General features: G+C 38.0%; 1 protein-coding gene across 1 annotated transcript in view; it reads left to right on the forward strand.

Moving 5' to 3' along the window:
- Window positions 1–26,072, forward strand: part of STK32B (serine/threonine kinase 32B) — a 145,724-nt gene extending 119,652 nt beyond the window's left edge. Inside the window, exons 8-12 of the mRNA XM_056489793.1 lie at window positions 3,264–3,380; window positions 4,476–4,601; window positions 7,093–7,224; window positions 7,994–8,058; window positions 24,949–26,072. Coding sequence (XP_056345768.1) covers window positions 3,264–3,380; window positions 4,476–4,601; window positions 7,093–7,224; window positions 7,994–8,058; window positions 24,949–25,084 — 576 coding nt within the window. The 3' untranslated portion in view covers window positions 25,085–26,072. The remainder of the gene's footprint in view (window positions 1–3,263; window positions 3,381–4,475; window positions 4,602–7,092; window positions 7,225–7,993; window positions 8,059–24,948) is intronic.
- Window positions 26,073–26,557: the final 485 nt, after the last annotated feature.

Raw genomic sequence — 26,557 nt, forward strand, 5'->3', positions numbered from 1 at the left:
TCTCACAATTCCATACAGGATGACAGATAAAGGAAAATAGAAATAGAGAATAATCATTATTCCTACTTTTAAGTGGAAAATTTAATTTCAGAGTGTCTGCATATTGATACTTCAGAAGCTACATTTTTAAAGGCCTAAATATTGGCCAACCTATTTTTTATTTCCATAGAAATAACAAAAGTCATGCTCCTGAGACAAAGATCTCTCCCATGTGAAGACTGTTTCATGTCTCAAAGTAGGGGAGTATTAAACACCTTTCTTAACAAAAACAACAAACTAACAATTATTATCAGTTTTTCTTTCCCATAATTCTCAAACTTTAGGGAGTTTTTATACTGCCATTCTTCCTGGAATGGAGAAGTTAAAGTCTGGCAGTGATAAGCATAACACATCCTCAATCCTAGTCACAGATTGTAGTTGTAGCTGCACTTACAGAATTGAGAGAACATCCTGATGGTTTTATATCAACCCTTTCACCAGTGAGTGTCTCCAAGAAAGGAGAGCAATGAATGATTACTAGTGAAAGATGACTAATCACAAAAGATCACATTGATGTGAAAAATTCACTTCAATAAATGAAAAATTATATAGAAGGGTATCCATTTGCCAAGATCCATACAGTCTTTCCTGAATAAATCAATCTGGCTACAAACAGAACAAAGTTGAGACTAACCTAACAATTTTTTTGTTAGGTTTTTTTTTAAATAAAAACATTGCCATCTGAACCTGCCCAAGTGACCCAAGTCAGCTGCTTGTTTTCTCCTGAAGAGCAGCTCCTGGCCACTGAGCCACAGGATGGCTTGGCAGCCCACACCACTGTGGGACAAGGAAAAGATGTATATTTTATAAACTTTCCTAGTCTAGACAAGGTCTAAACTGACATGAATGATGACAAGAGAAGTAGAGGTGGGTTGAGGGGATGTGCTTGACCCAAGGCACGTTGCTGTTCCCAACAGCAGCGATCCAAATTCCCATCTGCTGCAGCAGCAGATGGCCAAGGAGGCACAGTTTGCACACAAGGCTGTGAGCTGAACCTGCAGCACACAGGATTCTCCTCCAGGATCCCACAGCTCCCTGTCCAGCAGCAGAGAACACCCCCAGTGCCCCCAAGAGCATGGGAAAAACCCACCCAGCAGCAGCAGCAGCAGCAGCAGCAGCAGCAGCTGCAGCATCCCTGGGCAAAGAGGAGGCAGAGGCACAGGGCAGAGGCACAGGACACAGAGCACAGGACACAGAGCCACAGGACACAGAGCACAGGACACAGAGCACATAACTCCTTATATTTTAAAGTTCATTGCTGTTTTCAACAATTGGTGTACATTCTGTCTCAGTGATCCTATTGATCACATTATTATATTGAGTTAAGTCATTTAACTTAACTTGATGTAACAATGTGATCAATAACCTGTCAGCAGTAGGTTGCTTCCAGGTGACAAAAAGCATGTAAAAGTTTCATTTTTAATAACTGTTTTATGGCAGCATTACCACTTGTAGGGAAAAGCATATGACAGCCTATTTCTAATGACAATTTTGATCCCAATTCAGGAAAATTTGTGTTTAAAGCAGACATTTAGGTCCTGTTGAATTTATATGGACATGGTATAGCTAAATGACAATAGGCTAACCAAATGTGAATCAAAGCAAAAAGATTTAGATCATTTTAACTTATTTTTAGAATACCCCAGTGCCTTGAAATGTACTTGGTTTCATACATATGAAAGTTAAATATGTGCATTAATCTTCCTACAATAAGAACATGTGCTGGGTCTTCATGAAGAGTGACTCCAGTTCCTTGACAGATTAGATAACCAACAGCAAGATATATTCTTAAATTATAATCTTCTGCCAGTAACATTATGATGCCTTGAGAGGCTGACCTGGAATAGAGATGGGGCAGTGGTAAAGGAATAAAGTAGGGATTTATTAAAAGTCCTTCAAAGGATACACCTTGGGCAGTGCAAGAGCCTGGCCATGGCTCCACCCAAGATGGATCACCAGTCATGGTTTTTAACACTTTTATAACTTTTGGTCCATTTACATATTGGAATTAATTGTCCAATTACAGCTTCAGGTCCCATCCTCCCAGATTGCTCTCCTCAATTTGCTGCTGTTTACACTTTTGGGCCTCAAACTGCAAAGGTGTCCTTGGTTCTCAGGCTGGAAAAGGATAGTTTTGTGTAACTAAACTGTGAAGAGAGCTTGCTAACACTTTATATGAAGTTCAAAGTTACAAATTAATGCAGTACAGAATCTGGAAAATATGAAAGCTAAAACTTAAGGCATCAATATTAGCAAAAGTCAAGGGATGATTCAGTTCTTAGTCAAGGTAATGAGTGTCTGCCCTTTGCTGTTCAGGATATTGGATTAATAGGTAACTCCATGTTGTTTATGAATTATGATACATTAATTTGCACACTGCTGCTAGGATGGCATTTAGCTGCAGATCTCATATCACATATTTATCACCTGCTGGGTACAACTTAATTCACAAGCAATCCACTCCCTGTCCTTGTTTATAAAAATGCATTAAGTATAATTATAACAACTTGCTTCAAACATACAAGTATGTGCTCGTAACAAGAAAATAACAAGAATATAAATTTATATGTAGTACTTTATTTCCAAATTCTGCATGTAATAAAAGATAAATCAGAGAAAACTTAATGAACAAAGCACTGCAAAGACCAGAGCTTTTATTCATCTATAGAAGAATTTAGGCACTGCAAACACATGGCAGCAGTTCCATGTAGTGTTAATTTTGGATTTAAAAAAAAAAAAGCAAAGGAGAAGGACTGGAATTTGGAGTCTTCTTTTTTACTGTGATTCTGAGACAGACTTGTGTAAGAATTTTTTAGTTTCTTTATTTACTACTCAGTAAAATTAGGATGATAAAGCTCCTTTCTGCCACCTCTTTTTGATTTTATCGGTTTAGGTTACAAGAACTGATCACTTTTATTACAAGCAAAAAATAGTAAACAATCCACATTTCACATAGAATGCCCCAGGAACAAAAATATTTATTCATCTCATTTGAACTGATACTTCCTTTGATGAGAGAAAAATTGCAGAGGAAATGCATCTATGAGTAATTACATTCATTACAACCAAAGAAAGGCACACACACACAGGATTGGACTCAAAATTGTTATAAGATGTTTTTGTGGTTTTTTCAAGATAAACAATACTGAGCTCAGGAAAATGTGAATAGTCTGCACTCTGTTATCCATTCTTGCTGACTTGATATTGACTTAACTTTATCCCAGAGGCCCTATGAAATTCATTCAGCCACCCCCATTGATGAGATACTCAACATGTTCAAGATGGAAAGAGTTCACTACTCATCCACGTGGTCCAAGGGCATGATAGCACTACTGAAAAAGGTAAGAAAGCACAAACAGCTTCTGCCCTCTGTTCTCTTCCAAAAGCCTCTCCAACACTGGAAAGACATCAAACATACACATTAGGTAGCCAACATTCCAAGGATAAGAGAGCAGAGTTTATTTCTAGGCTGTTCTGAAAGTGAGTGGTCTGGTATTTTCTCTGCAGAAGGTGCAGTACTCTTAGGCTTAGACTTGGGCTTTCCACGGTTTCAGAGAAGCAAAAATTTAATATTTCTTTTATTTTAAAGCTGATTCACTAGTGATAGTAAAATTGTGGGGATCAGTAATTCCTTGTCTGTGCCCTGGCCCCATTTCCCCCCCAGCTGTGGATATATGGAAGGAAAGACCACTCTGCCCTCTGAATTTCTGCTGCAGTTTCCAGACATTTTAATTCCAGAAATTAAAATGGCTGTATCTCTTCCTGTCCCATGTTGCTATAGTTGCAACAACAAAAGTTGAGCCACTTTGCTGTAAACATCACTAAGATGAAGGGCAGGGCTCTGTCTGAATGCATCCAACCCTAAAAATAGTTTTCTTCCTAAAATCACAGTTTTATGTTTGCTTTAATTGTCTGGCCACACTGCAAAGATAATCTGTCTCTTTTAGGTATTTCTGATCATCAATACTGATACTTGAACAGGAAATATTTGTGAATGTCTGAATAGAGTAATAAAAAATGTGTCTTTTGCAGCAATTAGCAATTTTATTTTGAATAGACAGAGCAGTGAGGTGGTTAATTTTAATTGCTGCCAGGATGCTCAGCTTCCAAAAAATTAAAGAGAAAATGCAAATTGTTGGGTGGTGTTGATCTGTGATGTTTCATTTTTCGTGGGCTCTTGCATATTTGTAAGCAGACTTTTGTTGCTAATACATTTATACACTTCATGCCTGCAACAGCCATCTGCTGGCAATTAAACTGTACTCATATCCTATGAGTTATTACTTTTAATTTTTTTTTTTTTTTTAAATTGGGACTTCTAGCATATATTAGAAGATTCCCTAGCTGTTTTTCTTACTTAAAATATGTATCATACAATTTATTACTCTTCTATATGGCATCCAGTCCCTTGTAAAATGCCTTGTGCTTGATCACAGCTGCTCACCAAGGACCCAGAGTGCCGCCTGTCAAGCCTTGCAGACATCCAAAGCTCTCCATTCCTAGCTGATGTCAACTGGGATGCTGTTCTAGAGAAAGCTGTGACCCCAGGCTTTGTTCCTAACGTAAGTCGATATTCCAGGTGAATAGAGTTTGTAAATTCTGACTTTAATTATCACTGCTGTTTTACTTGTTTATGCTTGTATTTATTGCTCTTCAGTGATTTACTTTGGATTCTACCTTCATTTACTCAGTCACAGCTGAGGGAAAATTCGTCCCATTTCAATAGATCACAAAAAAACCTAATTAACCTTGGTTCACTTTTTGTTCCTTTTCAAATAAAAGAAAACTTTTTCCTGCCTTTGCATTTCAGCTGTTAGAGCAAATGATTGTCAGAGTTAACTCTGAGACAAAGAATACCAAGAAGAACTGTTGTGGCTGGGAAAGTTAGAAGTTTGAATAACATTTGTAAAACCTTTTAACATCCCACTATGCTGTCACTTTTTCACTTATAAAATCGTGTTCCAAAAGGCTGACCTATTTCCTTTGTGAAAGTTTCTTTCAAGAAAACATTCTGATTCTGTGAGGGAATCTGGTGGTTTCTCTTTTACTGTGGTCTTGTTTTTCTGGATATTTCCTTTTTGGTCATTTTCAAGTTAAATGTATTTGAGGGCCAGGAATACAAAGCAATGACTGTGGTGTTTATATGCTGCATCACTTTTGTCAGTATATTGCACAATTAGAGTTCATGATAAGCCTGATGGGGACAGGATCCAACCCTTCAGAAGCTGAAGGTGAGAGAGCATTGCCTAATGGGGCAAAGGCAGCCAGGTGTGTTGCCAAGACTGCTCCCCATGTTTGCTGGGCTCCTTGGCACCTGAGCAGAGCCTCTCTGGAAGCAGCAGGAGAAGAAAGCTGTGGGTGGGAAGCAGGGTCCCTCAGGGAACTGGGAGAAAGACCAGGAACACAGCAGGAAACAAGCACAACTGGAGAAGGGAAAGGCAGGTCCCTCCTACAGGCACTCCAGAGCAATGTTCACCTGTGGGGAAACTCCTCCCTTTCACTTTTCAATCCCAGTGCAAGAGAAAAGTTGGAGAGGTGACTGTCCTACCTGCCAGGCCATGACTGTTTCACTCCTACTTGATGTCCATGCAGCTGGAATAATTGCTGTGCCATGCCAGGATCCTCCCCCACACCCCCAGGTCTCTGTCCCAAAGAGAACAAAGCTCCTTCTTGGCCTGGTGGACTCCATTCTCCTGCTGTGTGGATCTACAGGATGAGCAGACACTGACACTTTTCCTTTTTTCAAGTTAAGGCTGCTCTTTGAGACATGAGAAGTGTGTATTTGCTTCTCAGGCAAAACTCAACTGATTATTTACACTTCCTGCTTCCAGCTAAAAGTTTAATCCACAACTGTCAGCATGTGGAAAACTTTGCAGCACAGTATTCTATAAGGGGGATCCAGTTCTCCACACCCAATGATACAACATACCTGGGGTTCCAAGAGCCTCAGACTCCTCAGACTCTGCAAAGAGCTCTTCTTTGCACATTTGGATTCACTTTATTTGTGTTTTGGCAGGCATCTATAAAACTAAGTGGAAACTGTAGTATGCGAAGCAAAACAATATTCTACATTTGAGAGGAAATAGGATTAAAATGTTTCATTTATCTGTCCAGATTAGTCTGAAAGTCCCATTAGAAGCTCTACCAGACTCTTCCATGAAGAGTCTGATACTGCAGGGTTTGTTCCACCTGGTGGATCAAGTGTGTCAGGAAAAACAGTGAGGTGAGAATTAGGGGAGACCTTATCACCATGTCCCATTACTTATAGGTTAGCTATAAAGATGGAGAGTCCCTTTTTACATGGAAAAGATAAGGGGTATTTGGTGTAACTTACTCCTGGAAAGATTCCAATTGGAATTGGAAGAACACAAGAGTGAAATTTTTCACAACAATCAGCCATTTCAATAATCTGCCCATGAAAATGGTAGATTCTCTAAAATTGGACTCTTTTAAGATTCAGCTGGACAGATTGTTGGGCCATCTGGGGACTCTGGTTTTGCCCAGAAAAGTTTGACCAGATGATCCTTGAGATCCTTTCCAACCTGGGATTCTATAATAGTGTGAACTCTTTTTTATATAAATGCTGCTACCCAAAGCAGTCCTTCCTTTGTTCTCATGGACAGCATCTAAGTAAATTAATCTACTGCAACACTTCAGAAAATCAGATTTCAACAAGGTCTTAGAGGTAGTCCCCATCTCTTCTGCACTATTACCAGTGTCATTTATGCTCTACAGCACTAGCTGATATTCTGATGAGGACCCTGGGAAAGATTAATTTCTCTCACTGGGGTAACATAACTTTAGTCACTCTAGGAAAATATCTGTTTATAACTAGGAAGAGGATCTAACTCTTTATAATTGCTTTATAATATGATTTTTATCTTATCTCCCTTATTTAAACTTGGAGCACCACTCCAGGCCTAAAAACACAGTTTTCATTTTACAGATGTGATTGAGGAGCTGGTTCATTATTACTGCTGTTAACACTTGCCAAGCAAATTTAAAAAAACACAACGATGCTTCAAAGAGTAACTTTGAATCCTTTTGTACCAGAAAGGAAGACTGAACTGTGATCCCACATTTGAACTCGAAGAAATGATTTTAGAGTCCAAGCCTCTCCATAAAAAGAAAAAGCGACTTGCCAAAAACAAATCCAGAGATGGAGCTAAGGAAACCTGCCCACTGGTAAGATGGGGGCTGTGGCTGCAGTCAGTGGCATTTTGTTTGCAGTCTAACAGCAAACTCAGTTAAAGTGTATTTTATCACCTCTGGAAATAGCCTCAGCCTCTCTGTCTGTCATTTTATACATTGCATAGATTGTCTCCAAAGCAAGATGAAACACAACCATTTATTTCAGTCAAATAATAACAACATTTTTAAGCTATAATAATTTTTAAGATTATCACAGATGCTCATTTAAAGTATGAAAAAGTGTTGCCAGTTGCGAAAAACACTTCCCACACATGGACAAATAGTTACAAAGAATATTTATTTGCTACTACTGCCAAAAATGAAAACTATGCAGTGAAAAGGCTTGTTATTTATAAATATGCTAAAGCTGTCTCTTCCACTCTTGACTAATATGTTCCATGTAGAAAGATGCATTGTATGAACAGTCAAGAGTACCAAAATTAATAATAGTTTCCAGACTTGAATTATCATTCCAGTGAGGTTTTATAAATTATGCTCCTATCCTAATGATTTTGAATGTTCATGCAAGCTGCTCTTCCTGGAGCTATCAGATGTAAAAAATCCTCAGGAATTCTTTGTGGGGAACTTCTTCCAAAAGAATGAGATTGATTGTGCTATCACAGCCCAATTTAAAGAGTCTTCGAAATGCCTCTTGACAGCATTCATTCATGAGCCTTTTTGTTCAGTGTTGTTTTTGTTGTTGTGATTTTTGTCTATGATTTCTCATCTTTTTTAATCAACCTATTCATGCTGTTTTTTAAAGAACGTACACCTGCAGCAGTGCTTGGAAACCGTTAGGAAAGAATTCGTCATATTCAACAGAGAGAAGTAAGTGCATTTCTTAATGCCTCTTTAGCATTCAGTACTAAAATTAAGTTGAGAACTATTTTTTTTCTCACAGTGTAAGAGAATGTGATTAATGATCACAGCAGCTGAGCCCAAAAGGCTGGATTTCCATTGATTTCTTCCTCTTACAGTCTCTGGAGTGATGGTTTTGTAGTTCTTGCACCTCTGCAAGCAAGGAGACCTTGTGATGAAAGTATGTTAGAAAAATAAGGTTAATGTTACTGAAACTCCCCAGAGAAACTGCCAGTAATTAAGCAAAGGAATACAATAAAGGATACTGCTTTTTCATAACTCAGACAAAACCAAGAGAAGTTATAACTCATGAAATTTTAATGATATGAACAGCATTGTTCTGGCAGTCTTGGAAAACTGTCCATACTTCCCCACTATTAAAAAAATAAATAAATAAAAGTTCAAGAAAGCTAAGTATTGCATCTATACCCAGACATGAAGCAAGAACTTCTAATCTAAGGGTCAGTCAGGGTTGACAGAAGCACAAGACTGATTCCCAAGGATATCAATAATCTTCCTTGTTCAATTAATCCACTGCATTTCTCATAATTTACTGCCTCTGCCTCTGAGTTGCAATTATTATGGACCCATTAGTATAACCAGATACAACTCATAACAGTGCACTTGTTTTTGTCTTTGGTCAAATTATCACATTTCATTCAAGTGTATTCCATGTTTTTATTTGACCTAATTATATATGCAAGCCTTTCTAATAGAGTTGTGAGATGTGAAAAATTAATTTAAAAGTTGTGACTGTTTTACTTATGCATACAATGCAGGTAATTACTGTCTCTAATTAAAACTGAGAAAGGAACTGTCAGCTTTGCACAGTTCACACAACAGCATGCAGGAAATTATGCCATGATCTACTCTTCTTCCTGTTACAATCTGTGGGACATTTCTATGACTGATACTGACTGCTCACAGAAACTGCAAAGTCTTAGGAACAAAAGGAAGGTCCAGAAGATTCTCCATGTTACTTTGCATGATCCCTAGCTCAAGACAGCCATTGGTTTCTGTAAAAGAAGAGAAGCCAGACCAAGTCAGCTCAGGTTTTAAGCAGCATCTTGGTGGATTCTCTGAATCAGTTCAACTAGGGAATGCTTGAACTTTGTAGTTTAATCAACAAAAATCAAACTTATTAGCATCATAATAACAACATTAGAAAAATATTACATTGATTAATCAATTTAATGAGTTTCCTAGAAGCTCATTAAAGTATCATGGAGTATAAAGAAGCTCATGAAGTATTTCATTTCCAGATATTAGTCTCCCATCTACTGTAAAGTCATATATGAAGTACATCCAATATGCAGTAATTTTTGGAAGTTAGAACACCAGATTTGAGTAAGAAACTCAAAATCTCATTGGTGTGTTCACTACCTTGAAGATTTTCTCTTGTCATTACTTTACTGTGTTATTCTTAAATCCTTTTATGCAAAGGAATTTTTTTCCATTTGTTTCATATATACAACTACAGTAACAACACAAGCTGTAAAGAACTTTGAGAGGCTGATAAGAGATCAAGAAGTTTAAATGGATTACAAGTAAAATGGAAGCAAAAGACAAACCACATGCACTTCATGTGTTTTGGTCATTGCTTGATTGGCTTTGACAAGGTAAAGGAAGAATATTTAGTATAGACCTATAAAAGATCCTGCATTGTCCAAAGCCAGATCACAATGTTTCTCTTTTAAATTGCATCATAGCTTAAGAAAGACATGGAGAGATTTCTGTAATAAACATTTCAAAGATAGAAATGTTAAGAAGGGGGGAAGCAGATGTCAAATGTTTGAAGTGTAAAGTGAATTCAGGTTAATGAGAATGAAACAGGAGCAATGGCAGGCACAGATGCTATCACACCAGAAGTCACACAGTGTACTCCAGAGGAACTCAGGGTGGGTTTCCTCAGACCTTCTGTGCCCTCAGGACTGGATGTACAGGCTGAGGCTGTGCTTACATGGGTTCCCAAATCCACATGGTCCATCAGGTTCTTAGGAACAGCTGCAGATGCTGAAAGAACCATTTGTTCCTACAAATTATTATTATCCTACCTATTAAAATGTGATTGTATCATTAGGTGAGGTGTCAATCCCAAGCAGGGCTTTAAATCAGCCTCAGATTAATGCAGCCAGATGTTTTGATATTCTTCCATGTTCCTCTACATAGTAACTGTTGAAACTATCTGCATATTTCCTTAGATCTTCATTATATTCAGCAGCAAAAATCTACATTTTATTGTTACTTAAGCCTTCTGTTCAGTTTACTTCAGTGTCACAAAACACTACAGAAATCCTAATAAAGGATGGAAAAAAATAGCATGTCTTTCAAGGGAAAAAGAAAGACTCCCCAAACTACAAGGATTCAAGGAAAAATTTCCGATGTTTCTAACTGATCAACATAAAGTCAGGAATTAATATGTAGTTAATTTTGTGGTGTTAACCATTCTAGTTCCACAACATCTTGCAATCCAATACTTGTAAAATACCTGCTATGAAAAGCAGAATCTGATTTTATTGAATGCCTTTCTGGTAGTTCTACACTGTGCCTCTTTTCCACTGCGTGTCTTTCATCCTGCAAATCTTGCAATGTGTCATTCTTGTTTACTTGTCAAGAAGCTCAGGAGACTGTGACAAACTCTTAGATTGCAGGCAGGAGGAGCAGGGGAAGTAGAGAAAAAGCTCACTATGCTAAAAAGAATTTAAACACAGTGGAAGAGACTGAAGTATTCTAAAAGTTTCAGTTAATGTAGACAAAGAATGTGCACATTTTCTTTATTGCTTTCTGTATTTAAATAATGGAAAACTGTTATTTGTAGGAATGTTTTAAACAAGGGTTCCATGGACAAAGACATGAAGTTAGTGATTGTCAGCAGTGGGTAAAAAAGTTAGATTTGTATCCCTTACACAATGCTGGTCAGAGGACATCTTCTGTTGAATATTTCAGTGCATGTGAGCTACAAATTAAAATGTGTGTGTGTGTGTGTCTTTTGATATGACATCTGTCCTCAGTAACATTATCTTCCAGTACCTTCAAGAGAGGGGCACACATTGCCCTGATCTGAAGTAAAATAACATAGGAAAATCCTTTTGCAGAATTTGTTTTCTATTCTTAAAACTGTCAGTATAGTATCTTAGTTTTGAATAAATAAACTAAATCAACTCTGATATACAAATGATCCACACACTGATTAGTTTGAAAATATTATCTGAAGTATATGTTTGGCTCCTTTTTGTGACAAAATAATTTTTTTTGTTTTAATTCCATTTCTGTACATTGATATTTTATTATAACCAGAAATACAGCACCAAACATTTTGCAGTATCTTAATGTGTATTCCCATAGACTTGCCAGCAATTTTTCAGGAATTTGATATAATTTAGAAGCTATATGCTACATTTTCAAGTTTTCTTTTTTTTTTTTAAATTTTGTGTGTGTTTTTGGTGGGGGAGATTGTGCAGATAAAGCCATACTGTTTGCTTGTAACTTAATTAAAAAGTTGAGCACAGATTATTTTCCTATTTTTGTACTTTATCACTCAACAGATCTTCACATACAACTACATATCTTTATGAATATCTGAAACCTGAAATGACCAGAAATTAAGAATAAGACAAAAATATTTGCTTGTAATGGAATAATATTTTTTACCCTTTATGCTCCTGAGCCTCTTCTTCTCCCTGAAATATTCATTTAATATTGAAGATGTGAGAAAACAAAGAAGAAAACACAAGACATATTTGCTTCTTAGGCAGAATGATCCTTCAGTTAGATGTGTCATAAACTTAATCAAAATTATCAGCTTGCTACAGAAAGCAAAATCAAACATCCACACTTTACTGAGTAGAGTATGTATTTCATATATTCAATGTAAATGAAAATGGCTTAGAATTCTGCAAAACTATTTTAACAAATGCAATGAGCTGATTAGGAAAATATCCATGTTGTTAATAATTCCAACAAAAACTTTCAAAACATTACTAGTGATTTTGAATTTGGAGGTTTTTTACTTAATATTAGTATGCTGAAGTAGCTGTTATGATATTCAGCTGTTTTGTCCCCACTGGTCTGAACAGACTTGTCTCTGTCCTAAGCCTACTGTTAACACCTTATTCTTCTCAGTATTTGTTCCATGCTAGCACACTAAAAATTTGCCACAAATTGAAGCACATTACTCTGTCTTTTCCTGCTATCATTCCTACCATTCAAGCATTTATAGTTCTCTTATAAATGATCCTGAACAGCTCGAGGTGAACAGGCAGCTCTCTGTTCCCAAAATAAACAGCAAAACTTGAGGGAGCATATTTTAATCATATTAAGATGCTTAAAATCCTGTTTGTTTTTTTCCATACTGTGCTGAAAAGCTTACTTAATATTCTCTGCATTTTTTGTAAGATCAAATTTATTATGTCTCTCATTTTAGTTCTTTTTCTTTCCTTCTAATTGTCTTTTCAGATTCAAATCCAGAGTCCCTGAGTACTCTCTTTCAATTTAGTTTGATTGAAATTGAATATTCATAATGATGTGCAGTGTACTTCTTTGAATGTATTTTTCTTAATACCTATTTTATGTCACTTAGTGTCTCTGGAGATATTTATCATAATCCTTCTGATATCTGAATGCTTTTTGGATGAGACTGCAGCCCTCTTCTTGCCACTTCTGCTGACCTTAATTCAGTTCCAATCCATTTCTTTCTGAGCATTTCTAGTGGTTGCATTGCTCTTCACTGAACCTTTCTTCTCCCTTTCATAATAGATATGTCTGCTTTTGGAGATTGCTCTTGCAATTGGAAAGGTGCTTTTCTGAATGTGATTGAACCTGGTTTGTGTTTGTGCAGTAATAACTGTTGCTTGCTCACATGTGCCCTTTCCCTTCTCCCTCTGATTCCTGCTCATTATTACCAGTTTAAAATTGCCAATCCAAATGTCACTCTCTTCTTAGTGAGCCAAGCTACTTAAAAGTTTGAGCATAGCAGGTCCAAACTCAAAATTTTTCTATAGTTCTATCTTCAAATCCCCCCCTTTTTTTTTTTTTTTTTTTTTTTTTTTTTTTTTTTTTTTAAAGTAGTGGTCATACAAATGCCATTGTTTTAATAATGTGTTCCCTTCACAATTTCATGGAGGGGAAAAAAAACAAAACACAAAGGGTAATGAGCTTCTGGAAACTAATTTTAAAAGTATTCCAGGAAAAATGATCAAAGTTTTCCCAAACAAGTAATGGTTACACTTCACCATCCAACTTTTGGAAAGAAATTGCATAGGGGTGTACATTCTCCATGTTGAAATGTGGTCCTGGAAGGACCAGGATAACAAATACAGATCCTCAGCATTGGAGGCCAGAAATTAGTTTTTATCACAGAAATTAGTTTTTTTCACAGAAAACTAAACACAAATACAACTCATCAAAATTAATTGGAAGTCAATTCACAGGCAGAGGAAAGAGAAGTCTTCATTTGGACATCTCAGACTTTGGAAGGGAAGCACAACTGTATAATTCTGAGTACCAAATATTTTATCTTTTCAAGCAGGTTACATGGGAAATCATATCTGTGATAAATAAAGACTGGATAGCAGGTCATGACTCTTGCATTGCCATAGGGAATTACCTCCATAAGGTAATTACCTTCATCTCTCTTTATGTCCCACACTAACATAAATTAATTGCAAACTCTGATGTGCAATCACAGGTGAGCTCAGTGTCCTTTTGGGGGGTCCACCCTGCAGGGAGTGGAAGAGCTGCACAGTTGATCAGACTTCTTGTGGAGCTGAGTTTTGGGCTGGGAGAGAGAAATCTTGCACAAGGAATATGTGGAGAGAGGTGAGCCTGCAGAGAGGGGAGTGCAGGCTGTGGCTGTTCCCTGGCAACTCATGGCCTTTAATTCCTGGAAATCTGGTGCTGTGAGAAGGGCAGGGCTGAACCTGCCTAGTCCCAGCTGCATATGCCAGCCTGAGAATGTTTATTGCCAGGTCAAATAATTAGGCAGAGCCAGAGTGATTTTAGTGGTGTGTTGACCCTGTCTGGGTGCCAGGTGCCTGCCAAAGTAACTCTTTAATGGCCCTCCTCAGCTGGGCAGGGGAAAGAAAACACAACAAAAGGCTCATGGGTTGGAAAAAGCACAGGGAGAGAGAGGTCACTCATCAGTTACTGTCATGGGCAAAACAGGCTCAGCTTGGGGAAGGTTAATTTAATTTATTACCAATAACTAAAAGACCAAGATAGTAAGAAATAAACCCCAAATCTTGAACCCACCTTCCTTCCACCCCTCCCTTCTTCCTGGGCTCAACTTCACTCCCAAAACCTCTACCTCCTCCATGGCAGGGGCACGTGGGGCTGGGAAATGCAGTCCGTTCACTGCATGCTGTCTCTGCTGCTGCTTCCTCCTCACACTCTTCCCCTGCTCCAGGGTGTTTCCTCACACAGCCTGCATTTCTTCATGAACTGCTAGAGTGATCTCCATGATCTCCAAGTGATCTATCCATCGGCAGGTAGCTGAACAAAAGGGTGAGCCTACATCCTGCAGGATACACACCAAAGGCAGGCTAGGAAAATGGCTTTTTTGAAAATGATGGTTGGCCCACACTGCTGAGAAATACCCTTATTTGTGGACAGGTGCCTATAGTCTTAAAACTGGATTTTGGCTAACTAGAAAGAAAATTTTTTTCCCTGTCATCCCAAAACATCTAAAACATTTCTAAGTGTCTAAGTGTATTATTGGGAAATTTCATAACTGCTTTCCTGTTCCTTGTAGGTGTGGATCTGCAAATATTTTAAACTAGAAAAGCTTGTTCACATTTTAAAATGTGCCTGAACAAGACAGGCATTGGTTAGGATGAATCTGGTCTTGAGCAGACAATAGCCCATTACTAAGATACACCTATTTTACTCAACTGAACCTGGCTTTAATGTCAGTGTCAATTGGTTGGTTTAGTCATATATTTTTAAATGATTTGAAGGCTTAATTTATTTACTTCATGCCTTTACTTATTTTGCTTTATCAAATCCCAGGATAAACCTCAGATCTCAAGACAGTACAGGTCAAATACTCAGCATCCAGTACAATTTTTACTCACCTTCTGCATGCCAGTATTTCACATGTCACTCATGCTGTATGTGCCTGAGCACCTGAGGTTTGATTATAAATTGCTGGTTGATAGAAAATTATATTCACAGCCATTTACTGAGTGTAATTACTCAGCAGGAGCCATCAACCTGAATCAATTATCCAAACTCTAAGAATATTTCCCTGAGGCTTTTTTGAAAGGGTGGGAGTAAATGCCGTGAGTGTCAGTGGCAGAAGAAGCGTGCTACAGGGGGATGCTGTCCCCAAAATTTTACTTTTCACATTCAGCTGTAATAAAGCATAACTTTCCATCTGAAAGTCATTAATTTACATTTAAATGGAGATAAAATACAGTTATTTGAATAATTACTTGGTGGTCTACTGAGCTATCAAAACACATACATCACAGTGTATTAGGAAAACAGACCTGAGATTTTGACTGTTTCTATCAAAGCAGTTGGTACCAAGAGAGCATGTTTGGGGTCAAAGACAGACTGAGTTACATAGTGATTAGACACAGGACAGCTCCTACCCCACAGGTTGTACGCAAGATTTTTCAGAGATATCTGAAATAAATGGGAAATACTTTGTCGTTTTTCAAGTTATAGACCAAGTCATGCAGAAAAGCCACTGCTGGCAGAGCCAGAGCCTGAACTTGCTACAGGCACGTCTGCATGGATGAGCAGGCAATGGCACCCCTGCTCCTGTTGGTGATTTCATTACCCAGTCTTGGCAGAGTTTGTCACCATGTGCTGTGTTACAGACTGATGGGACCATTCAGTTTCTGCATGCCTGAACCGTGTGGGTGCAAATTAGCTCTAATCCAGAAGTAAATTGGCTCTGCTAAGCAGTGCAGTCTGTGGTGAGCTTGTAGAGCCACTCAACAGGAAGGACCTTGAACCTGTTTCTCAAAGAGTGAAGGCATATGTGTTTTTATAGAGGTGTAGCAAGCCTGTATCTCTTTAAATGAATATATCTAAAAATAATTTCTTTAGTTTAAACTGCTTTAGTACTCTGAGGAGAGACTTGTTTCTCCCGAGATTGATCTGTGACATATATATTAGATAGCTTAGACCTGAAGAAATTAATCAAGGTTGGTGACTCTCTTTACCCTGTAGAGAGAGCCTGTACTAATTTGTCTAGAGTTTGCTGGCATAAAATCCACCCCACTCAGGTAATTTCTAAATGTTTCTGCAGGCACAGATGCTCTGACCACTTCTCTGTGTCAGGCAGTCAAGGGCATCCCATGCAGCACAAAACATCACTTGTGGGGCAGATTTAAGTGAATATCCATAGCCATGGGGGCAGGAGACCAAGAACAAGCAATCCATAGCTTTAAAAATTACCAAAGAAGTGCCAAAGATTGGTGGCATGCACTCTTGGCCAGTGGTTAGATGGAGTTAGTGCTTGGACCCAGGTTTCCCAAAACACACACAGACAACAGGGAGGATTGTGTTCCACTTAAAGCTGCTCTGCACACATTGCTTCTCTTCACAAACTCCAGATCAAGGGAAATTATCTAAATTTACAGACTGATTTTCTCTTTGGAGAGGTGTGACTCAGCTCTGATGTTGCTGAGTGATGAGTCTTGTCTCTGCTTCAGCAGCTCCTCGGTTCTGCCCTGCTCTGCCCCAAGCTTCCTCTGGCACAGAGCAAGATTGTGCCTTCCTTGTTTACTCAGAAATGCTTAGAAAATTCAAACACTCTTCAGTGATTTCTGTTTGCCTGAAAAGACTTCTGAGATCACTCTGTGCAGAGACTGAAGAAAAGAAAATCCCACTATTAACTTTCCCATGCTTTCTGCTCCTCTGCTAGGTGTAAAGAGGAATTTTTAACAAACAAACCAAATAGGACATTAGCTATATACAGCTGTCTTTTGAGATTGTTTTAATTAGCTATATAATTACTTAGTTTCATTAATTAGATCTCCATGGTTGGGATTCTTTTGAATCCTTCCTCATTTTTAAAGTGTTTAACTTTCCTTCCTCCATTTCTACTCCTTTTTTTTTTCTTTATCCTGTATTTTCTACTTTCACTGCTGTTTCCTACCTCTTTTCCAAAGGCCAGTAAGTATACAGGCAGTCTTCCATACTGCTCCATTGTTAGCATGGTCCTTGGCATAATTTTTCCCAGGCCAAAATTACTCTTTGAAGAAAATCCCTTCAAGTTTCAAGAGTTATCATAGACCAAGGGCTGCCCAACAAGAAGCTGGAATACAACAGTTCTGGTTTGCAGATGTTTTAGAGGCAGTCTGTGGCTCTCACTCAGCTCCCAGGCATTGATCCCTGCCTTTGGGAGTGAAAAGAACCAATGTCTAAAATACAGAAATTACATTCCCATGCATTGCTCCATTTTCTTCCTCTCATGAGAGCACCCCTGGGTACCCCTGGGGAATAGGAAGTGGATTAATAATTTGTCAGATGTTCAGATTACCAGGTAATTTAAACAGGATTAGCAACTATTTCTGCTAATGTTGTTTTGAAATTGGAGCACATGTTTTTGAATTTTATCATACTTGGAGAAACTTGATTCTCTTCCTTAAGATTTACGCTGAGCAAAGTTACTATTCTCTTCTTTATGAATGAAAGTGTAAAATAAGCAAATTATCTGAATTTCTGATCAACTCATAGGCTCATTTTTGCTAACTTTTTTTTAAAAAAACAAAGCAAATCTAGGAATTTTCAGTCCTTTATGACAAATTTTCTGCTGATTTTCTTTGGAAAAGTAAAAATCCTCTTCCCAATAAGCTCATTCAGTTAAAAAATTACTTAACCAGGATCCCTTGCTCACTTCTTCCTTATTTATTTCACTTTTTTACTAAAAGATATGCTGAATGAAAACCTGGCAGAAGAGAACTAGTGAGCAGAATAAAGGAGATATAAGAGAAAGATTGACATTCATTTACAATTGTAAAATATTGCCAGCTTCTTCCATTTTCACAAAAATAGAACACAGCAAGGACCAATTTATAAGAGAAACCTTAAAATATGCAGGCAGAAAATTATTAAGTGGCTGTGTGTCAAAGTCCATTCTTATTCCTGACAGAGGAAAGCAGATGACAAGCCAAGCTGGTTATTGTCCCAGAAGTCCTGCTCTATTATCAGTATTTCCACAATCATTGCCTGCACTTGATGCTAAAATGATGGCAGAAAAATAATGGGTGAAGTTTTCAAAGTGGAGTATGAGATGCACATGCGTGCAGCCCATTATTTTTGAAAATATGTGTGCACTGCAGGACCTACATTGTACTGAAAAATCTTGCCCTGTTTTTGTAAAATGTCTGCTTTGCTGAAGCATATGAGCTGATATAAAGCCTAGAGAGGTGTTTTATAAATGATGAGGTTTTGCATGACTTTGGGGAAGTGACTTTTTTTCTGGCTCAAACATGAGAGATTGTGGGTGCTGTGAACATTTTTCCTCAGTGCCAAGCCGAGGGAAAAGAATCCTTTTGGGGCTGCTGGGGGAGCTGATGCAGAAAATGAGCTGCTCTGACCAACATTGTTAATTTCCACCTGTCGACCACCCACTTACCACTGAACACTTATGATTTAGGACTGAGATGTAAACCAAAACATATCCCTTTTCATGAGGGTTATATCAGCATGAAAAGATCAAGATACCCAGCAGCTTTGTGGTTATAATTTTTATCACAACCCATTGTGAGTCCTTTAGAATCCTCATGGTCCAAATTCTTCTTTCTAGAACATGTTTCTCTGCATAAAAACACTTTAAAAAGTGAGTAACACAGGGATATGGTCTGTACTTGTTCCCCAATGAGCAAAGCTTATTGCCACAGTTAGACTCCAAAGTCCCATTAAGTTTTCCTTTTTATACCTTTTGACTGGAAATAAAGGAGATGCATGGGGATACAGTTTGTGGAGCTCCATATATTACAGCCTCTTTGGGTTGAGCATTTCATCTTTCTTTTGTGTGGAAGCAAGCCTTGAAATCAGTTTTGATAACCAGCTGCTATCTATTTTCTTTTGCTTAGGAAACAATTTCTGGACCATTTGGTAAAAGTGCTTAGTTATCAGCCAAATAAATTAGTTGTGTTCAGGGATAGGCAGTGCTGGTGTGAGAATAGATAAAGAGTAAGCAGCTTGAGGGAGAAATTGTGCTGACCACTTGTGATTTATTAATCTAGGCATTTTTTGGTTATGTTTGTATACAAATTTGGATGCATCAGTACCACAGGGAATAAAAATTCAAATTAGAAACAAAAGTGGACAAAAACCACAAAAGTGGTACCAAACTGACCTTTGCCTGCCCTCAGTGCCAAGATATCTCTCACTCCATCCTTAGCTGTCTTAGCAATTTCTCCCATCTTTTCTGGACACCCTGGGTGTTCCCAGCTCTGACAGGATCCCTGTGAGACATTGCTACTCTTGGGATCTTCTTACTTCATCCAGTCCCTCTACAGAATTATACCACCTTGTAAAAATTATTTGGATGAATGTTTTTCAACATGATAATATCCAGCAATTTTAGTTATATAGCATAACTTCCAGGTTTCTATTTTCTATGTCTTGGATATAAAAAATAGTGTCTATCTCTGTCTCCTTTCAGCTTCTTTTAAGTCCTTCACAAAATGTCATTGCTTTATCTTTTCTATTGAAAATGAAAAGTTTCTAGTGCTGTGTTATTTGCCAACTAATTCTAAATATATGGGATTTGGACATAGGACATTTGCTTTTTTTTTTTTTTTAAATCCCCTTGTGACTTCTATATCTGTGGTCCAGTAGACAAAGCACATGACATGGTCAGAGACATGTAGATGAAATAGTTCCTTCCTGAGCACAGTCACTCCTCATGACAGATCAGTCTTTTTCTTTTCCTCTGATTCCATCATGTTTAGAATTAGTTTTATAGCAAGGCCATCTGCACAAGCCATCAACATTGCTTCTGTGTGGCTGCTAAATCATACAACTGAGATGGGTTTCTGACTATTTAGCAAAATGTCCTCCAGGATTCACGAATTTCAAAAAGCCAACATAGACATGCTTCATCTGTTCTGATCTCAGTCCCCATCCCTTGTGATGAATAACTGGGATAAATATTCCACAGATTTATCTATTCCTCAGGACTTATCCCAAGGGATGTAAAAGTTTTCATTAATAGGCTTTTGTTTCCTACAATAAAACTGGTTTCTAAAATTCATTTTGTTACACTCTTTTTCTCCCCAGACCAAAAGCAAAAGCATCTGTTCTCTCCAGCAAAGTGAAATATTAAGAAACCAAGGTAAAATGCTAAATTTAGAAATGGCAAAGCAAATCCACTGCCCACTCAGACTGTTCTGTTTTCTCCACACTCAGGACACTTGATTTGCAACATTGGCAAACTCACTTGCAGATTTTTCACAGTAAAAAGATTTTCCTTTAGGATGTGGCAAGTGTGGGAGTCTCAGGGGAGGGACAGCTCTGCCTGGATTGAGGGGTTTTTTTGTCCTCTCCTGGCTGCTGAGAGCAAGCCCACAGCTTGAAACAACTCCTCACATTTCTGAGGCTTCAGTTTCGCCCTGGCAGGACCCACTGAGGGATGCATCAGCTGCACAAAGCTGGTTCCACACCCTGAGCAAACAGCCAGGAGTCACAGGCAGAGGAGCAGCCTCCACATGGGTCTCAAACCACATTTTGCAAAGCCTGATGCCAGTGCCCTGTACTGCCACAGTGGTTTTGGACCTGGAATCTTTCCCTCTCCTCTGAATTCCCTTCAAGATCCAACATCAAAAATCAGTGCTGCAGGAATGCTACTATAATACCTGAGTACTGAGAAAATAAGAACCTTAAAAACCAATTCATGGCTCACACAGGCTCTTTATTTTCCCCAGGAATGCTGACAAAGCCAAGATGTGGCTGGAAGTTCAGGTACTGTTCTTGGTGCATTCCTGCAGTGGCTGGAGCAGCCTCTTTATTCCTCACTGCAGGAGAGGAGTCTGCAATGCTCAGTGTCACACACTATCAATATTGCATGGATCAATGCTGAAGGGAAGGAAAACTCTTTGCTGGTTCAGCAGAACCACTCTTAGTTCCCAACATAATTGCCTCTGAGACTACTGATGTATTTGTACATGGAATAAATGTAACACACACTGTTCAAACTCATTTTCATCCTCTTTTCCCTGCAGTTTTTTTTTGTGCCATGTGACTATATCCACTAGAACCATTTGTTCACCTTTTCCTCCATAGCTGGCCATTTTATCATTCATTCTTAGCCAACAGTATTAGGGCAGGATCAGGTATCTGCTTCAAATCCACCACAAAGTCTCCATCAATCCATTCATTCTCCCTGGACCTTTATAAAGTTATCACAGCCTGTAGCTGCATCAGCTTAAAGGCAAGATAAGTCATTCACTGGAGAACAGATTCCTACAAATGATTTATTGCACTAGTGTCATTTTTGAACAGAATGCATTTATTTTGCCATGATTACAAGAAACATGTCAAGGTACTCACATTTTTTAAAAGCTTAGAACATCTGACAGGAAAGTGCTCTGGGTTTGACACCAAGGAATCAAGAATGCACCAAAAAGAAAGAAATTTCACTTCTGTAAGTGTCCAAACGAAGAGACTGTGCACACACATTTCTTCATGTCTTGACCTGAGTCTGCAGTTTTGAACTAGAGAGAAATACAAACCAATTGTCTTATTTTATTTTTTCTGAAACTGCAGTGCTTTGGGAGGAGGCCTTAGTCTTAGCAAATCTGCAATTTTGACAGTTATGTTGAATCTGCAACTTTTCATTCTTTGTCATTGAACTTATCCTATTCTGCAGCCTAAAGACAAACTTCAATATTCTTCTTCATCTAGAGAACAAAGCTGAGCTGTAAGCAATTCCCTGGAGGTCCCAAGTTTGCTACTGGCTTTCATTGGATGTTTGTGATTTTCATTTTGTCCTGCCATAGTTGTTGCAGTCTTTCTTTGTTCAATATTTTATTTTCCATGCTAGCTTTCAGCCAGTCTGTTCTCTTTACTTCTGTATTTTTAAATATTCAATAATATACAAGCATAATTATACCTGCAGTTTAATTACATTTTCGTTGATTATACATGCCACCTTCTCTCTAGTTATCACAGACACCAGACTGTAATTCCTTGTTTCATTCAGGCCTCTGAGACAGAGCAGTTTTTAGAGACACAAAGTTCTCAGCTTCCATCATTCTTGACAGCAGCTGCCTTGACATCTGATGATAGAAGCTGAGACACAGAAAAGCGCTGCAAGTTGTCCTTAGGATGACAGAGATGGAAACAGAATCAGCATCTTCTGTCTTTTAGTCTAGTTTTCCAACCCCAAGAGTACACTGGCAAGCAGGTTTTTGTATGCCCACAATAACTGAACCCCTGGAGTGAAATCCTTAATGTAGTTTTAATAACTGAATAAAGTGATGGATAAATTATTAAAGAGTTAAATAGCAGTTAATTTTTTACCTCATCATCAGTTCAACCTATTGCTTGCTTTGATAGTTTGAAATGTGTGTAGTGAATCTAGACACAGAAAATGTCTTAAAAGGGAATATAGTGAAGCACTGCTAAAGCAATGCATTTCTTTAGCACTTCCAAATCCCCATATTCTGTCTCAATGGTAGATCTGGGAAGTAGGAATAGGATAAAAGAAAATAATGGAAATAAATCAGCATTATTAACCACCTCTGTTGAGAGTGGAAAAATTGAGGCTGGCCAGAGGTATCTTTAGAGCTCAGAATGGGCTTTGTCTCTCTTTTTCGACTGTCCTCCTTACATGCATTTTGCCTTTGTGCCAGTTTGAGCTTCTCAAAAAAAGATTAAAAGTTGTTTTCTTGCTTTATGTTGTTATTGAAAGAATTCTTATTTTCCTATTAAATTGAGCAATGTAGTAAATGCCTTCTTTTTCAGCATTTTGCAAACAAAGGAAATATGCAATTCCAGGGAGAGAGGACTTGTGTGTCTTAGACCAATGCAATGATTCCTCAGATCTCTATAGAGCCATATTTATTTTCACTCCACTGTGTAGCAGTTTGCAAGGTTTGCCACCCACAATTTGCAACAGGAGTTTCCAAGCACTGCAGTCTTTTCTCTCAATGCCTACAGATACTTTGGTCTTGTACCATAGCTCAAACCCTGAGATGTTTCAAGTCTCAAGTTGAACTCTAGTATTGCTCTCCTGGTAGTCTCTTGGATCTTTTTTGAAGATCTTGTTTAAAAAGCCCAAACCAGCAAGCAAGCAAAAAACACCCCAAACCAGCAAACAGCCAAAGTCATCACATCTGCTGTCTTCCATGGTGCCAAGACAGTTTGAAGAGTAAGCTGTGCAAAAATTATAATTTTCTTAGAGTCCTTGGGTGAAAAACCATTGTTTTGATTCTTTGTCAACATTTCTTTAAGTAACTGGTTCTAAAGCTGTTTCATTGATGTTTTAACTGGAGATGATGGACATATTTCTCATAAGGAAAGGAATCTTCCTAAACTCATTTGTCATGAATATTGGTGAAGATAATTCATTGGCTTTTCAGCTAGGGACTCATATTTTCTGTGCTATCCACTAATAACTCACTCATGCATTGATCTATACACTCAATGGTATCCACTGAATTTCTGGTAGACTAGAAAAAATTCACCAAAAATGCTTTTGGCAATTTTTTCCTCTAATATGTTCTTTTCAGTCTGTCTTACAGCTTTTCATTTAATGTGTCTGCCCTTTTACACAGTGTTCCCATACTTTTTTGGTTTAATAGCCTTCTCTATTCATCTGTTTAATTACAGTATTTTCATGTCCCATCACATTCTCTTCTGCGTGTTCAATGTGATGTCTCCATATTGTTTACAGCACCTGCAAATTTTTAAGGCTTTGAAATTGACCCTTTAAATTTGATTTTTGCATGCTTTTCCATTAATTTTATATTTTCTAGGTATTCTATATTACTTGCAAAGTTGAGGGAGTTTTTTGGAGTATAGCATATGTACCTTTTATAGTTGGTGTACCAAGGAGCTCTTCCATAGTGTCTCTGGAGCCAAATCTTGGTTCCTTTTTCAGGAATACTATTTCCCATTTGGAGAAAATAAACAGTCAGAGAAAAAATCCTTCAGAATAGTAGCTGTTCATGTTTCAAAGAAAATAAATTATTCCTATCACACAGCTTCCTCATGAATCTTTACATCTTTCCTGATAGTATTTCCACAGTGCTTGGAGGAAAATACTGAATATGGCATGAATCACTGTAAAAATCACAGGGATTTTTATTGAGCAGAAATGCTGAGAAGCTCTCTGACAACATGGTTGGTGGGGACTGCAGGTGCTTGTAGGGCTGTTGCTGTTCTCTAGAAAATGATGTCAAAAGAAGATAACTTTGTAGTCTTGAAGCATAGAATTCTGCTGCTGTTGTTCCTTGAAACCATTCATGAGACTTTGATAACATATGAAGCAATAACAAGTGTAATACTGAAAATACTTTCACTAATTTTTTTTCTCTTTTGCTGATGGTTACTGATAATTTTGCAGAACAGAGAGGAGCAGCTATTTTGTGCCCAGTCAACAGTTTTCATCAGCCTCCAGCTACCAGGAGGTTTCACCAAGTTACAGTGTGAGCAGAGGTGCTAAAGCCAGAGAAAGCATTCTCCTCAGCTTTAAGGGGAGCAGGATTTGTCCAAGACCTCATTGCACAGATGTAGTTCAGAGGAAATGGCAGCTGTAAAGCTCAAGCAGGTGAAATGGTGCAGGAATGTTTTATCCCCAGCAGTATGTGGCTATCCACAGGGCAGGCAGCAGCTGTCCCTTCCATACAGCCACCTGCACATGACAGCCCTATCACTGTTTTTAACCTCTGGCAGGTTGAGGAGACAGCAGGATCAAAGTGGACAGACCTCCAGCAACGACAGCAGAGCATCTCTTCAGAGCCACGAGAAGCTGCAGGACGGGAGGAACAACAATTTGGGACATGGCTGCACCAGAGGCTGCAGCAGCTAGTGAGCACAGGCTGGCACTGAGGAGCACAGCCCTCCCTGCACCCCTGCATCCCTCCAAAGCATCCCTGGCCAAGGACAAACCCACACAGCACACTGCCTGAGATTTTCCACATGCAGCTCTGCTCTCCTCTTGACCCCGCCACTGGAAAAATGACCATCAGCAGCAAAATGCAGTTTTTTAAGTAAGCGTGACTTTTGTTTTCAAAATCCTGGAAGAAAACTTGAAACAATTAATTAGGCAGCCTCTCAAAGATTGCCACATTCCTGGATATTTGCAAGAGACAGCGTTGTACTGGGGCCAGCTTTATCTTGAAGGCTTTAACATTACCCCAAATCTCTCTGTTAATTAAAATGGTCCAGTTTGAAATTTTGTGAAACTGCTGGACACAGCTGTTTCTAAGCACCTGCTGTTGAGTTTATAACAGATGTACATGATGTAAATACATTAATGTAGTGTCAAACAGGCCAAACACTGAATAATTTCATTTAAATACCTGAAACTCATTGAAAAATTCAGTGTGAGTTCGTTCTTTAACATCATGTGTTCTGCTTTGTAGTAAAAGATGTGACCCTGGCCAAGTCAGTTTTGCTAGTGACTTTAGTGGATGCAGGATCAGACACATTAGTTATGTGTGGTAATCATGGCAAAGAAAGACCTTTTTATTTGTAACAGTAGGCTGACTGAGCCAGAGTTAAAAAGCAGCTTAGTAAGGAGAGTGAAAAACATTAAGGATTTGCTCAGATCCATCGCTAGGTGTTATAAAATGTTAAGAAGTTACATGTGTCTCTGTTTTCATGGATCTATTCTGGATGCAACTATCTTGAATAGAAAGAAACATACTTTAGTCAAAATATTGTTGACATGAAATCCCTTTATTTTAAACAGCAGCCAACATTTATGGTATTTTGCAACTTGTACATCCACATTTTGATAATAAATGCATGTTTATTCTGTCTGATTGTTCTTTTGTTTTGAAAGGTTATCACCTGCAAGCAAATTTCATTTTAACTTTTTAAAACAAATAAGTTTTTGAAATTGAAAAACATTTTATTTGAAATAATCTATTTTTACTGCATCATTTCCATTCTATCTTTTACAAAACAAAGTTCTTTGTAATTGAATCTACTGTAAATTTTGTTCAGTGTTATATGTAATTTTGGTCACAACTTTTTCACAAATACAGATTTTTAACATTCCATGAAATGATATGGTGTTCCATGTCATCAACAAAAAACAGTCTACAAATGTACAAAGGTAAAGATTTTATGTCTGTCACAAGCAGGGTGTTTGGCTTAATTTGGTCATATGCTGAAATAATCATAGGATCAAGCCAAGGAGAAAAATTTTTCTGGTCATAAGAGGACAGATTCCATTGCCCAGAATAAACAATTTCCCATCCATAATTTCTTTTTTTTTTTTTTTTTTTTTTTTTTTTTTTTTTTTTTAATTTTTTCCTTGATATTTGTTTCCCTT

This window comes from Oenanthe melanoleuca, chromosome 4 (assembly GCF_029582105.1).
Source record: "Oenanthe melanoleuca isolate GR-GAL-2019-014 chromosome 4, OMel1.0, whole genome shotgun sequence".
Taxonomy (NCBI): domain Eukaryota; kingdom Metazoa; phylum Chordata; class Aves; order Passeriformes; family Muscicapidae; genus Oenanthe; species Oenanthe melanoleuca.